The following is a 14,454-nucleotide window of genomic DNA, read 5'->3' as shown; positions in this document are numbered from 1 at the left end:
CCCCCTGGTGTCGCATGTTAACAAAGAGCCTTAGGCTGCTACAACGTTTTGTATACCTTCCTTTTGTTTCCCATTGAGGCTTAACTGATGAGCTCTGCTTGCTTTGTTCCTTTTGGGAATGACCCTCAATGTAGCTTTAAATACATTGTCATTGTCATTGTCATTCAAAGCAACAAATATGGTGGAAATTACAGCTTCAGCTCTACATAAGTGTCTCTGAATCCTCAAGCATCTCCCTCTTCTCTACCACACTCATCCACCAAACCCTATCGAACTTACTATTTGCACTTCATATACCTTTAATACTTTGCACTTCACATACCTTTAATACTGCCCTTTCATATGCAACTGAAAAGCTCGCGAGGTCAAAATGGGAAATGATCATCATTGGTAACCATTGTCCTGAACTAACTATGACGTGATGACGTGACGACATTGATGTACTTATAATCTCTATAGCCCGGTCAAAGGAAGAGGCCACGCCCGCCAGCAACGATGTGTTAAAAAGAATCATATTTTCAAATGCCCAAAGCATGGTCGGACGCACCCTCGGGGGAAGGAATGCTGGGCGTGTGTTATGGAGCTGAAAAGGTCTACTGCAGAGCAGAAGGCGCAGGTCAACCAGGATAGCTTCAGTAAAAGCCAGAAGGAAAAGGAGGAAAAGGGGGTGAGAAGCAAAGGCAAGGGAAACCGGCAGAAGTGGTAGGCGGCTTGGCTCGTTTCTTTTCTCCACGCCAGAGCCGGTGTGATCTAACTTCAATATGGACTGCCGCTCTCCCATATCCCCAACGGCGTGGATCATTGACTTTGAACAACATTGAACTGGAAATTGCCGTTCTCGAAACAACTTGAAACTGGTTTTAGTTCTTTATGTTCTTTTGGTGGAATGCAATGTTGAATGGTTTTGTGTTGCGCGTTTGTGCTATTTTATTGCTCGATATGTCTACAATTTGGTATTTTGCTTTTATTAAACAATTCAATATCGTTATTGTGATTATCATCAGCATCTCAAGTAAGAACAAACTTGATTGAGTAGAAGTGAAGAGTAGATCGCTAGTTGTCAACGGGTCCGTGTCGGCTATTCAACCTACCAATACTGGAAGTTGGAAACCATTTACCGATGCACATCATTACCCGACTTTACTATATTGGAAGCTCTTCAACATATACAGAATCTCCAAAATGTCAAATCAACCAGAGCCATGGACCTATGTTGGTCCTTTATCCTCATTCCCTGATATTAGCCAAGTCAATGAAAAATGTCATGTGCTGCCCGCATGCAAGACTTTGAGTGTTCCCAGGCCAGAGGCAGAGAGCGCCGAGGAATCCAAATCAAGGATGAATCGCTTATCAGATCTAAACGATCAAGTCCTCGTATTCAAATACAAAGGGTTTCTTCATGCAATCGATAATGTGCGTTAGCGTCCGTGTCATTGGAAACTATAAATTTTATTCCAGATTTTCAGCTAAGCTAAGCTAATGTTATGTTATTAGCAATGTCCACATTCAGCGTTCCCGTTGAAACAAGGGAATGTTTTTGATATTGAAGATCTTGGATCTGCCGGTATTCGGTGCTTTAGACATGGGTGGAAATTTGATCTGTTCAGTGGGAAGGCTGATAGGGGTCCATATAATCTTAATCTTTGGGATATCGAGCTACGGGATCCATCCAAGGTTATGATTGATGGACACGATGGGAAGGTTGATAAAGACGTTTGGGTTAGAAGAGCTATAAAAACATAACACTGTAATCATATCGACTATATCCATCTTAACGACCTTGAATCGCCACGAGAAGGGATTGCCACTGCACAGCTCTCCGGATTGCACGCTCTATAGTTCCTACTTCTTCAACGCCCAGAATTAGTTAAGAAATTTAAAATTTAATTTTTTAATTTTTTTGCTCACAAATTTGAGCCAAGACTGAAGTCTTGCAGGCCATATGGCACGTATATGTAGATGTAAGTCACGGTTGGGCGCCGAATACGCGTCAGCAACACGGGCGGTGTGGCGCAGTGTAATCTCCCCAACATGACAGTGAACGATATCAGTGGCAATACTATGTATACTATGTATAACTGTACTATGTAGGACTAGGTCTGAGCAATGATAGATCCTTTCGTTTAAAATTAAACTCTGATGTCGCCATTTGGCTTGTTAGGTGTTCGCTTAATATGTAAATTTACGGAGTATCCTGTATACCCTATACCTGACATCACTGAACAATGTACACTCTATACGGATTACCGTATACTCCCTGTGGGTAAGAAGTCATAGATAATTCTCCTGAACCCCCTAATTCCTCCAAAATGATCATGATCGTCTTAGAAAACCTAATTTATCCTTGTTTGCCCATTCCGATCAGTCATTGATGCGGCTCCTGGCTCACATCTTCCGAGTCCTGACTGGCTCCTTCATTTCTGGTCTGGCAAGTGGAGACAAATAGACACTTCTTACAGGATAAACCCAGATCCACTGCCACAAACGAGCCCACAACACAGCCGCTGGAAGAACCAGTTATTATCAGTTATTCTGGCCCCAATTCTCCCAGTCATAACCTTGGACGCCCCCGGACACTTGCAGAGCTGGCTGGACTTGGCGAAACTCTGGGCATTGGCGTCTTGGACCATTATGTAAATCATTAATTAAAAAAATCCCTTCCTGTTCAAGATTCCCCATACCAACATCCTAACCTCGGTGTTGTGTTGACGCCAAACATGCAAAAACCCAGATTATTGTTTTGGTTCACGCCGCGAAGGGCCATCACCGCCTGTGCCGCCTTGGTGTTTATACAGATCTGCTACTTATTATTACGAGACAGCGAGGTTCTTCAAAGTACAACCCTCCGCTCTCCCAATCCCCAACATTGAACCCGCCCAGTTGAACCTCGCTAACGGTGTCCCTGTCCAGCTTATGTCGAGGAATCCCCCTCATCAATTAAACAGGAACTCGTCAGCCTGACAAATGCCTACACGAGAAAGCCCTCCCACAAATCTGCAACGGGCGCAAAGTCCACTGTCGGAGTTGTCCTCGCATCAATCCGCTCCGATGATTTGACCTGGCTGCGCGACTATTGCCATGAGACGTACGCGAACTCTACCTCCCTCCACCTCCACAGCCACCTCCACTTCGGTCGCGATCCTCACCCTGATCTTCAAATACTAACAAAGAACTTCAACAGTGGCAGTACACCCTTCGTCTACTCAGGCGACCAGAAACCCGAACCAAACCTCCTCATCCCTGCAAACCTGCGCGGTCGCGAAGCCCCCGCCTATCTCTCCTACGTCGTCGACTTCTACGACAACCTCCCTGACTACTCGATTTTCGTCCACGCACACCCCGAACAATGGCACAACGATCTCTTCGGTCCTTTCACTGGGGACACAATCAAAAATATCCGATTCCAATCTGTCGATGCGCTCGGATACGTCAATCTCCGCTGCGAACATAACCCCGGCTGTCCAACGGGTGTCAACCCCCTAAACCCTACAAAGATCGATATCGAAGGCAAGGACATTCGCGCGTATTTCGCAGACGCATATCAGGAGATCTTCAATGTGCCTCGATCGGAGGTACCGAAGGAGATTGGAAATGTGTGCTGTGGCCAGTTTGTCGTTAGCCGGGAGAGAATCCTGGCGCGACCGATCGAGGATTATCAGCGCATTCTTAACTGGGCGGGGACGACGAAACAAACGGATAGTTTTGGAGTTGGTTGGGTTATGGAGAAGTTGTGGCATATTGTTTTTGGAATGGATGCGATTTAGTAAGTCTGACGTCTGAGTTATGGTTGTGGTGCTTGCACCACAAACACGGTTCCATTCAGGGCCGATTGCTAACGAGTGCTCTCTGCAGTTGCCCACGCTACGAACAATGCCGATGTGATGTATACGGATGGTGTGGTCCACTGCCATCAGGAGAGATGTTGACGCCCGCGACGAAGAACGAATTGTAAATTGACTATAGCATCATTGAGCATATCTTGTCACATTGGATCTTTCGACCAAAATATGGTTTTATATCGGTTTTCGGCGTTGTTATATGCAGACATATCACTCTATACAATTAATAAATACAAGATTCGCTGTTATACAAAGTACACCATCATGATCCATATCAACATTTGAACTTATCTGCTCGCGAAGTTTTCAAGTACACGAAACACAATACATATCAACATCAAATCACGCATTGAGATTCAGAGGCGACACACAGGAGAACGAGTTCAGTTGTGGGATCTTGAATGCATCGATCATACCTATACTGGATTAGTCTGGATGCATCAATGAAACAAGATGTACTCTGTACTTACCAATAACAGCCGCCCACATTCCCAAACCACACATAGACAGCGAAGCCAAAAAGTAAATGACATGCCAGATATTGATCGCAACCTGGAACGACCCGCCAGCAAAGAACCCCCTCACCCATCGCTGCGTCACGGATCCACTACTCGCAACAGGACCGGTAGTCGGATCAAACCCGTCCCCATCCTCTGCGCGGATAGAATTCTTCTGAATATCAAATCCCAGCGCGAACAATGGAGGCAGCGTATAGCTCAGATTAAGCAGCATAGAGGCAGACATGACACTGACGAAGCCAAAGTAGTCGGGAATAGCGGCACCGATGATGAAAGCGATGATCCACCACAATGGAACCAGGAGGGCGTAGATAAGTTTACCGCGGTGGGTATCCATAGGTGGTACTTTGAAGATATCAACGAGGATATTGTTATATACGACCTTTATACCGATATTGCCATAGAGACCACCCGCAATCAGGGCAGCGATCAATGTAACCATATTGCCGAGAGTTTGCCATCCATAGATGCTAACACCTTGGTAGCTGGGGTTGAAGCTGTATTGTCCCTGGAGATGGTAAACCACACAGCCGTAGGTAAGATAGACACTATAAATGAAGAACTGGGCACTCCACATAGCCTTGATAAAGTCCTGGGGGCGTCTCATCTCAGCCATAAACTCGACGAACAGCTGAGCACCTGCATACGCAAGAACACCAGATAACATTCCATTGACAGAGCCAATAAGACCATTTCCAGGTGGAATATTGGCATAGTGAATAATAGGCGGGTAGGAGCCGTTGACTTTAGTAATAGTTGTTGGATCAGTCGCACTCCCCGCAGAACCAAGGGTAGAAATAGCGAAATTCGGCTCCGAGTTAGCCATAACACCCATCGTCATGAAAATGACAAAGATGTTCAACCAAACTGCAAGGTTCGCGATCCAGCCATATGCCTTTAAGGTTCGAATCTGGGTAATGAAGAATCCAGCGATAGCGAAAAGGACCGGACAAACGGCATAGCATAGCTTAAACTTCGATATCTGAGAAATGTTTTCGCCGTATTGAATCGTCACTTGGCCCGTTATCAATAATAGTCCGAGTCCTTGTAGAATGTTCGTAAGATGCCGGCCACCGTGACCGAATGTTCTGAACCCGAGATCGCCGTAGTTCTTTACTGGGAACTCGTAGCTGTCGACGCCGAGATAAACGCGCCAGATCAGGTATCCGGAGTATCCAACCATGAATCCGAAGACGGTGTAGAATGCGATGCCTGGACCCCATCCAAGAGTACCCATTGCAAAACCAGATCCATATGGTCCTAGAATATCCGTCGTAATCAAGTAGAAACCTATTGCATAATTCATTAGCAAGACATCATCTGGTAAAGAGGTATTGTTTGTTCCAACTAACATGCGCCCCAAGAAGCGGATCGAAAGGCTCGACTGGCATTCGTCCACTCCTCATCGGAAATCTCAAGCCTCTTCGCGCGATTCGTGAAGTCCTCCTCAGTGAGATGCGTAGTAATCTCTTCTGCCGGCTCATTATCTGTATCTGTACTGCCTTTCTTGAAATACTGTCGAATATTCAGCACGGGCGGCTCCAAAGCCTCCTGCTCTTTCCTAGTCTTCTTCGCATAGTAATAATATTCCTCGAAGGAGACGCCGGAATCGTACGGTTCGCGAGCTTGAGGTTTAATCAAAGTACCCTCATTTGTATAAGCTGGAGGTCCTTCGACCTTTTCGAGATTTTTCTCCATGGTGATTGTTTTTTTTTCTTTTTGAAAAAGCCTCAGGACAGACACGCCGCAAGCTTTTCCCTTAGCAAAATTCACACAAATCAAGCCACCAAAAAATTGGGAAATGTGGCAATCAAATGCGGAGAAGCTAAGCATTTTACTTACGGCTTGTGACGGCCCGTGCACACTAGGCCGGAGGCCGGGGGGACAAGCATTGACTGGGCGCCTTAAGCCGCTACTTGATTCAGATAAGATCAGCCGAGGAATGGGTGGGATTTGACACTAGCACGCTGAAGAGTCGACCCCCTGCCAGCCTGCCGATAAGCCTGGCACTCGTCACTGGTCTGATCATGATGCATCATCTTCTAGGAGTGGATTGACCAAAGCTGACTGTGATTCACAATGTCCTTGTCTTAATATCGAATCCAAATCTAGGTTGATAGGGGGTCTGCGGAGTGTGCTTGCCGGCTTGACTCGGCTATTTCGGGTCCAGAGTTGTGGCCGGACGGCTCGCTAGCGGCTTGAACAGAGCGTAGCAGCGTGTCATTTTCTGTCGTTAGCTCCACGTTACATGCGTGGTAGACTATTTGGGAATGGTTTCATCTCTGCTCGGGTATCGCTTGCTTATCTCCGTTCATAGATATCGTAATATATGGATTCTTTCTGCTGGTAAAGATAAGGAAATCAGAAGAGTATCGTCTTTGCGGGTTTATGTTTTAAGACTAGAGTTTTCAAATCTCACCAAGCTCTGGAGTCTGTATAGCCAAACCTAGTACATCTTGAACCCCTGATAATCGGGCAATTTACTTGTCCGCTGGGTATTTTCCGCCTGAAACTTGGAAGTTCAATTCAGAATCTCCTTTTGCGAAAGTGGTCCGGATCTTTCAATCAAAGGCCAGTCCGATTCAGATGTTCATTCGAAAATGTAACTTTTTTCTATTTGTTATGACCTCTCGTAAGTCGTAAAGGGTTTTCGGATCTCATGTACATGCTAGTTGTGAGTCGTCCATGCAACCATTTTACAACCATTTGGAAGTGCTAAACTGATATAAGAAAAACATTGAGCAGTGTTCTGATGACTATCCCCTGATCCGACACGGAGGTTTCTAGATTTAGCATCGCGATATAAATAACTTAAATAGCATTTGAGCTTCAAGCTTTGTTAAATCGGTGTTCAAGTGCTCGCACAGACAGCAAGCAGATCTCAACAACATCCACTACTCACCTTCCATTTATAGCTTAGGGGTATAGCTTTAAATTTCCCCAGACAATGTTTCCCAAGCCCAATAATACCGGAGTTTAAGATTCTAGTCACAGTTTAATTACAAATGCTAACAGCCGTTGGTAGCCGACATCGCGTAGCATCAGTCATCAGTCTATATTCGGGGCCAAAGCTTCGAACGTTGTCAAGACAAATCTGGAGGAATCTATGAGGGTCGCGATTCTACCTGTTTAATGACATCCCTGTACTGGTTCCTGGCAGCCATATTAACGCAATGACTAATGATTTTACAAATAAGCGAATTTGCATTTGTGATATATGGGATCGATTTCGTCTGAAAAAAAAGTCCATGAGAATGGAATGGACGAGTTTGACACGTGAAACGACGATGGGACTATATTTCATGCTCGTTTGTACTCTCGTTTTGCATTTTTCATGTGCACTTTAGCAATGGAATATTCTAAGTTAGCAGATTAGGCTGAGTCGGAGACTTGGAATTTGATGGACGCAGGCGCAATTTATAGAGCTTGTCCAAAGATTGCACCACGTAATTGGAGAAGTCTGCTTAACGTACACGATTATCCCACGATAAAAAAATCAGAAACATCGCATCATTAAGATTCAAGCATAGCAATTATTAGCTGGGGGGGGGGGGGCGCGAAGTCTTGCTTGAGAGGCTCAATATGGCAAGTGCGGCGAGTGTACGAAAAAGGCAAAGTTTCCCGTCATAGTGAAATCCACAATGCGGGGAAAACCCCCCCTCACGACAGTAAATTGTACCCATTCGCATAATGAAGGTTTATGAGGGGCAACAACCGTGCTTTGTAGATTCATTACCCGCTCAAGCTATTGAACCATTAGCTCGAGATGTCGGTAGGTTAATTCCCGGATTTGGAGTTCTCTTGGGCGCGTACCTGGGTCAACTGCGACGCGATTAGCCGTCGGCATGTGGTGGAGGGGGACGGGTAGTTCAGTATAAATTGTACAAGTAAGTCGATACCCCGCTCCAATCTTTTCACATTCTTTTTCTTGCTAACATCGCTATTTCGAGAGATACAAGTCAAAATGGCCTCTGCAACTACCATGAAAGCGCTGAACTACAAAGGGCCGTATGAGGTCCGGGTTGAGGAGGTTGACATGCCGAAGATTGAACACCCAGATGATATTATTGTCAAGGTTACCACAGTGAGTGTCGAATATAAACATGATGTCACCTGTGCGGAAAAGCTAACATTCTTTCAAGGCCGCCATTTGTGGCTCGGACTTGCAGTAAGTCGGGCGCATTGTCGGAAAAACAGACTAGGAACTGAAGATTCACACTTCAATAGCATGTACGAGGGACGAACGGCGGCGGAACCAGGAATTACCTTTGGTGAGATGGAATTTGGGAAGGGGTCTGTTCCAGTGATGCTAATAGAATTCAAGGTCATGAGAACATGGGTATCGTCGAGGAGCTCGGTGAAGGTGTGACATTGCTGAAGAAGGGTGATCGCGTCGTGATGCCATTCAATGTTGCCGACGGTCGCTGTCGCAACTGTGAGGAGGGCAAAACCGCATTCTGTACTGGCGTCAACCCAGGATTTGCGGGCGGTGCTTATGGTAAGACACAGAAAATGAAACATCAACTGCACCCAGCTAATACAGAATAGGCTACGTCGCTATGGGGCCATACCGCGGAGGTAAGGCTTGAGAACCCCAGAAGCAAGTTGCGCTTTGCTGACAACTCTTTCAGGCCAAGCGCAATACATTCGCATTCCTTACGCCGACTTCAATGCTCTGATATTGCCTCCTGGAAAGGAGCATGAGGCGGATTTCATTCTTCTTGCTGGTGAGCTGCCTTTTTGAGCTTCAGGAGATAGCACCTTCATACTAAATTTTGAATCTATAGACATCTTCCCCACTGGTACAGTCGCGTCTTTCCTCTATCTTGCTCGCACGAGAAAACCCATTCTAATAATCTATAACAGGTTGGCACGGTGTCGAAATCTCAGGCTTTCAATCGGGTGAAAGCATTGCTGTCTTTGGTGCTGGCCCAGTCGGTCTGATGGCTGCTTACTCTGCTGCCCTTCGTGGAGGATCAAACATCTACGTTGTGGATCGAGTTCCCGAGCGCCTCGAGGCTGCCAAGAAAATCGGATGCATTCCCATCGACTTCACAAAGAGTGACGCCGTGGACCAAATTATTGCTCACAACGGAGGAATGGTTGACCGGTCGGTGGATGCGGTTGGATACCAGGCAGTTGACCCTAACGGATCCTCTGAGAGGCCCAATATTGTTCTTGAGAATATGATTCGTGTGACTCGGGCGTGTGGAGGAATGGGAATTCCTGGTCTTTATGTTCCAAGGTAAGTTGTTGATCCTTCATTAGAGATGAAGGGCGCCAGCTAATTATATTTCCTAACAGTGACCCCGGCGCATCTGATGCTGCTTCTGCCAACGGAATGATCAGTTTGAGCTTTGGAAAATTGTTCGAGAAGGTACGTTATTGGAATATTCTTGAATGTAGCATTGCTATCCTGTTATGATCAAATTCTAATTTGCACAGGGTTTGTCACTCGGCACTGGCCAGTGCAATGTCAAGTCATACAACCGGTACCTGCGCGACATGATCGTTGCTGGCAAGGCGAAACCCAGCTTCGTTATTTCTCACGAGATTGGACTAGCTGATGCCGAAACTGCCTACCACAAGTTTGACAAAAGAGAAGATGGATATACAAAGGTTCTCATTCATCCCAATGGTGATTTTTGACTAAAAGTGGCGCCTAAATTATGATTTATGAAGCGATTTGAAGTACTACAGTATTAGTATATATTTGGGACAGATGAAGGTCCTGAACATATTCAAGAATCATCTCTTTTGAATTTATGATCCCAGTAGTCCAACTTGAGAGTTTTGCTTAAAGTTTCAAGAAGATCTGGAACTTTAAGCACAATTCTTAAGATATATTCCAGCGTGGAAATGAACTTTGCACTTCAACTTCAAATTTCAAGTTTCAGTTTCGTTCGGTGATCTTTGGCCTACTGGTAGCTGCAGGATATTGCGATTGACACGGCTGACACCCGCCTACTACTACTCCAACGCATGAAAATTTCACTTGAACATCCCCTCAGTCACCCCGCGGGGTTAAATTATACTCAAATCAACATGTGAATCATAAGAAAGAAGCCCGCACATCCCCTCATTCTTGACATTACTGAAGTTCCCCTGAGGCACTGCAAAACTCTTCGAAGTAACTTTCTCCGCCGGTGGATCGCGTCGTGTATGCAGGGAATAATGCGAGAGCCACCCCAAGCGGGTAATTCGTGGAGACTAGAGTCCATTGACCAATGAAAGATCTTGAAGTGGCGATGTGGGGAAACTGTTCGTCGAAACGCAGCGGGGAACATTGCCCGTTTTGGATGGATACTAATACTACATCCAAGTCGCATGGTGGGGGTGGAGTTGGGGATGAGGGTTGGAAATTATTGGAAAGACATAAATATTTTGGTCCATTCCATTGAATCTTGGGAAAATTTTGCGAACCTAGCTGCACTATTGACATTTCACCCGCCGCTATGAGAATCGACCGTTTCCGCACTGTTTGGGGCGTTGAAGCTGGCCCGGGCTTGGAGAATTGGGCCAAATGGTTTCCGGAGCTGAAGGCCGTGGGATACAGTATGTGAAGCACAAGAACTGCTTGATCTAATTGGAAGAGGGCTAAATGCTAATAATGGTTATTTTCTTATTACAGATGGCGTTGAAGTCAACATTCACGGATTAGACCCGGCCAAGGACTTCGCTCGACTTCGCCAGATTTGTGACGAGCTGGACTTTGACATCAGTATCTTGTCAGTACAACACAAATTGCAGCTGCGATACATTCTCTAACAGAGTACCAGGGCACACTCTCACTGGGCTGATTATCTGGGTCCTCGTCCAGTGGGCTTGGAGGCGAATGACCATTTGCAAAACTACCGAGCTCTGCTCCAACTTGGCTTGGCCCTCAAGCCAGTCTCTTTCAATTTTCAGTCTGGACAGTGAGCAAATAACATCAACGATCACCGTGGACTGGCCAATAACTTCGTATAGGGACTCATGGGATGTCGAAGAATCCATCAAATTTTATCGCGGTACCCTCGACGTGGACAAAGAGGTTGGCCTTGCAGGTCGCGTTTACCACGAGACTCACCGAAACCGCTCATTATTTACCCCATACAACGCCCAACGCATTTTAGAAGCTGTACCCGAGTAAGAGTCCTACTTGGTGATTTTATTCTACAAGGCACGCTAACAAGTACGGCTCTAATAGGTTGCGAATCACTGCCGACTTTTCCCACTGGATGGTCGGATGCGAGCGAATTCTTGATATCGGTGAGGAGGATCGCGCAATGATGAAAGTCATCATCCCACATGTTCGTTTGGCAAGATATCTGGAAGCCGATTCATTGCTAACCTCGATTCAGGTCTACCACATCCACGCCAGAATGGGCACAACACAAGCATCCCAATGTCCCGAGCCTCTAAATCCCGTCTTTGACGAAGAGCGACTCTGCTTTGAGAGATTATGGACCCAAGTTCTCCAAAGTAGATTTGAAGAGAATCCAGATACAAGAATTATCTTCGTTCCCGAATATGGGTGAGTGGGAATTTTGTGCACTGAGTAAGTTCTCTACTGACTTCTGATAGCCCTTTTCCGTACCATCCCATTGGCAGTGCAAAGTCCCATGGCCAAGTTGCTGATGAGGAATGTAAGCGTCTTACTGGGCTTTTCACCCAGTTCGTAGCAACCTTGAGCGCTTGATCACACCGGATGCATTAAAATATTGCATTTGAACCTGAAGGTTGAGAATACAAAAGATAGTCTAGATTTATAAAACAAATAAATTAAATAGAAAGTACTTTATCAGATAATTATTCCCCCACGAAAAGGCATCATCCGTAAATAACCTGAATTCAGTAGAAAGAATTGGATCAAACCTCGGAATATTGAGAAGCTCAAGCGTGCTCCGCGCTCTTTTTTCTAATCTGGCGTTGGTTGTCTCAACCTAAAGTGTGGGAGGTATAGGATGGCAGAGCAGACCATTTTGAAGAGAATGACCTCTGCCTATCTTCCTAGGTATACAGAACCGAGATTATAAGTTTATATTACCACCTCTCGGATTCTTAAAAAAGCCACAAATCAACCGAACGTAACCAGTAGGGATACTCGTGGTTCGAGTCGGATATAACAATGGAGTCATTGTGTATGTTGAAAAAAATACAACGCATAGAGTGCCGTCCAAATCAAAACACCGGACGTGCTTCAATTGGTGGAAGTGAAACAACTCATTGCAGAAGATCAAGATCGAGCTCTGCACTCGATTGTGCGAGGCTGTATCTGCGGAACACAGTGGAAAATCAGCCCTCGTGGAAATACAAGTGCTACGAGGACAAGGATTTGATGCCAACCAACGTTACACTAAGAAATCCTCGAGTCCATCTATTTATCGGATAGCCAGTATCATTGTCCAGTCAAGTATGTCCAGTGAAAAGTTCTTACGTACTTCTATTTCCAAATCCTGGACTTCGTCTGCATGCCAAGTGAAATTCGTTAGTCTAGTCGATCTTTCTTACGTCAAATGTCTTACTAGACCAAATCATATCGGAGAAAGGCCCGGAACTCAATAAGCTTGATGAATCGACTTGATGGGGCTTTATGGATCATGCCTATTTTGAAATATATATTCTGGAATCATCAAATCCTCCGCGACGTGCGTACACTAGTAGTACTTTCAATTTGGAGCACAACTATGTATTATGTAGAACATATAAACCTTGAATAACGAATGGAAAGCCCGATCTGATGAGAAAGAGCCCACAGAATGGAGGAAATTAACTTGAAATTAACTTGACTGATATTTGTCTAGGCCGGAAGATTTTGGCTCCCATGATACCATAGAACCAAGAGAAAGATATTGAACTCGGTTCGTCGGATTCAAAGACAGGCCTGGAAAAGAATTTATTCGCTATGGAAATAGAAGAAGTCTGTAGCAGACTTTCGACCTGGAAGCCTTTTACTCAGGTCACATGTGGGATGTACTTGTGATACTACCCCGATCACGCTCACGTTAAAGAGATTTGAAGATGAGGGGAAATAGGTACTGTGAAAATAAACAACACTGGTGTCAAATTTTCAAGGGACATGATTTGCTTTATACACGAATGAAAGTCAATCCCTGGGCATCCTAGCCATGAATCTTTTACTCCGGAAGTCTCAGTTTCTGATAAACTCAGAATGATACTAAATATAGCTGGATCTGATCATGTATATCCAATGAGATTAGAGTGGAATGATATCTGTGTGTATACCCAGGGGCAAACCTATACCTGGAAACGGATTTGATGGAACTTACAAGGGATTATAAAAAGCCTCGTCTATCTCGAAGACTCATTATATGCCTTGAAGTTAAGCTCTTCACCTACAATTACTCCGCCAAAGAAAACCCACCATCCTGGAAAACTGCAGTTATTAGCTCGGATTTTCAAAATGAAGAACATGTACTTGGTCGGTATCATCACTGCCCTCATTGGCATGGCATCAGCCAACAAGGGCGACCGATGTCTTTCATACGGCGACTGTATGTCCGTCATGCCGGATCTTCCTCATCGCGACATGACCACTGAATTCGCCGGGTGCTTCAAAAGCTGCTCGGCGGACGTAAAGGCTTGCTGCCAGCAGGACTGTGCGAGTCTCTCATCATGCCGCACTTACTGGTCCAACTGCTTTTCGAATTGCCGAAGCCATTTGCCACCCACCCATTCCACGTGCATGGATACGTGTATGAATGTTTGGAACAATTGTATGACTGAGTCCGTCACCATCGATGCAGTCCTTGATCATAACACCCACTGCAACAACGACTTCAGCTCTTGCAGAATGCGTTGCCACAAGGAGTAAGCTGGTAATAAGCGAATATGAGATGTTTGATGCGGCAATGCGGGTCCTTTGAGGGGATTGGAGCGAGGAATATCCTGGGTTTAATTCTGGGAAAGCCTATCTCGTGCTATGAGTAGTTACCATTATGATTTAGGAAAATGAAATGGAGGAAATGTCATTCGAATATCAAGTCTACTCGTCGTACAATTCGTTGCGGATGAAGCAGGGAGAGCAACATGTGCAAGGTTGATCGTATTGTCTGAACCCCTAGGTGAATATTTGGTCACAGTTGTTCTACGCA

General features: G+C 45.4%; 6 protein-coding genes across 6 annotated transcripts; 5 read left to right on the top strand and 1 right to left on the bottom strand.

Annotated features, from left to right (window-relative positions):
• Positions 1-1,182: 1,182 nt before the first annotated feature.
• N7478_011965 (Rieske (2Fe-2S) protein) lies at positions 1,183-1,743 on the top strand (the record flags this gene model as incomplete). Its single annotated transcript, XM_056928179.1, has 2 exons — positions 1,183-1,413; positions 1,495-1,743. The coding sequence occupies 2 exons, from the start codon at positions 1,183-1,185 to the stop codon at positions 1,741-1,743; spliced, it is 480 nt and encodes a 159-aa protein (XP_056773906.1).
• Positions 1,744-2,139: 396 nt separating this feature from the next.
• N7478_011964 (DUF3431 domain-containing protein) lies at positions 2,140-3,952 on the top strand (the record flags this gene model as incomplete). The annotated part of the gene is made up of 3 exons (XM_056928178.1): positions 2,140-2,161; positions 2,911-3,763; positions 3,853-3,952. 3 exons carry the CDS (start codon positions 2,140-2,142, stop codon positions 3,950-3,952), a joined length of 975 nt encoding a protein of 324 aa, XP_056773905.1.
• Positions 3,953-4,181: 229 nt separating this feature from the next.
• On the bottom strand, positions 4,182-6,055 carry N7478_011963 (Amino acid transporter transmembrane; the record flags this gene model as incomplete). Its single annotated transcript, XM_056928177.1, has 3 exons — positions 4,182-4,255; positions 4,310-5,647; positions 5,710-6,055. The coding sequence occupies 3 exons, from the start codon at positions 6,053-6,055 to the stop codon at positions 4,182-4,184; spliced, it is 1,758 nt and encodes a 585-aa protein (XP_056773904.1).
• A 2,266-nt stretch (positions 6,056-8,321) lies between these two features.
• N7478_011962 (glutathione-independent formaldehyde dehydrogenase) lies at positions 8,322-10,006 on the top strand (the record flags this gene model as incomplete). The annotated part of the gene is made up of 10 exons (XM_056928176.1): positions 8,322-8,441; positions 8,500-8,525; positions 8,585-8,628; positions 8,682-8,855; positions 8,906-8,935; positions 8,989-9,084; positions 9,145-9,159; positions 9,224-9,602; positions 9,662-9,734; positions 9,803-10,006. 10 exons carry the CDS (start codon positions 8,322-8,324, stop codon positions 10,004-10,006), a joined length of 1,161 nt encoding a protein of 386 aa, XP_056773903.1.
• An 806-nt stretch (positions 10,007-10,812) lies between these two features.
• Positions 10,813-12,038, top strand: N7478_011961 (sugar phosphate isomerase/epimerase family protein; the record flags this gene model as incomplete). The annotated part of the gene is made up of 7 exons (XM_056928175.1): positions 10,813-10,912; positions 10,989-11,085; positions 11,137-11,274; positions 11,327-11,485; positions 11,547-11,649; positions 11,701-11,873; positions 11,924-12,038. The coding sequence occupies 7 exons, from the start codon at positions 10,813-10,815 to the stop codon at positions 12,036-12,038; spliced, it is 885 nt and encodes a 294-aa protein (XP_056773902.1).
• A 1,725-nt stretch (positions 12,039-13,763) lies between these two features.
• Positions 13,764-14,174, top strand: N7478_011960 (uncharacterized protein; the record flags this gene model as incomplete). The annotated part of the gene is made up of 1 exon (XM_056928174.1): positions 13,764-14,174. One exon carries the CDS (start codon positions 13,764-13,766, stop codon positions 14,172-14,174), a length of 411 nt encoding a protein of 136 aa, XP_056773901.1.
• Between the last annotated feature and the right edge of the window lie 280 nt (positions 14,175-14,454).

The sequence above is a fragment of the Penicillium angulare genome (genome assembly GCF_028827245.1).
Source record: "Penicillium angulare strain IBT 27051 chromosome Unknown utg000009l_segment0_segment0, whole genome shotgun sequence".
Lineage (NCBI taxonomy): Eukaryota > Fungi > Ascomycota > Eurotiomycetes > Eurotiales > Aspergillaceae > Penicillium > Penicillium angulare.
The sequence above is the reverse complement of the archived record's forward strand: the minus strand, read 5'-3'. Positions and strand labels throughout refer to the sequence as shown.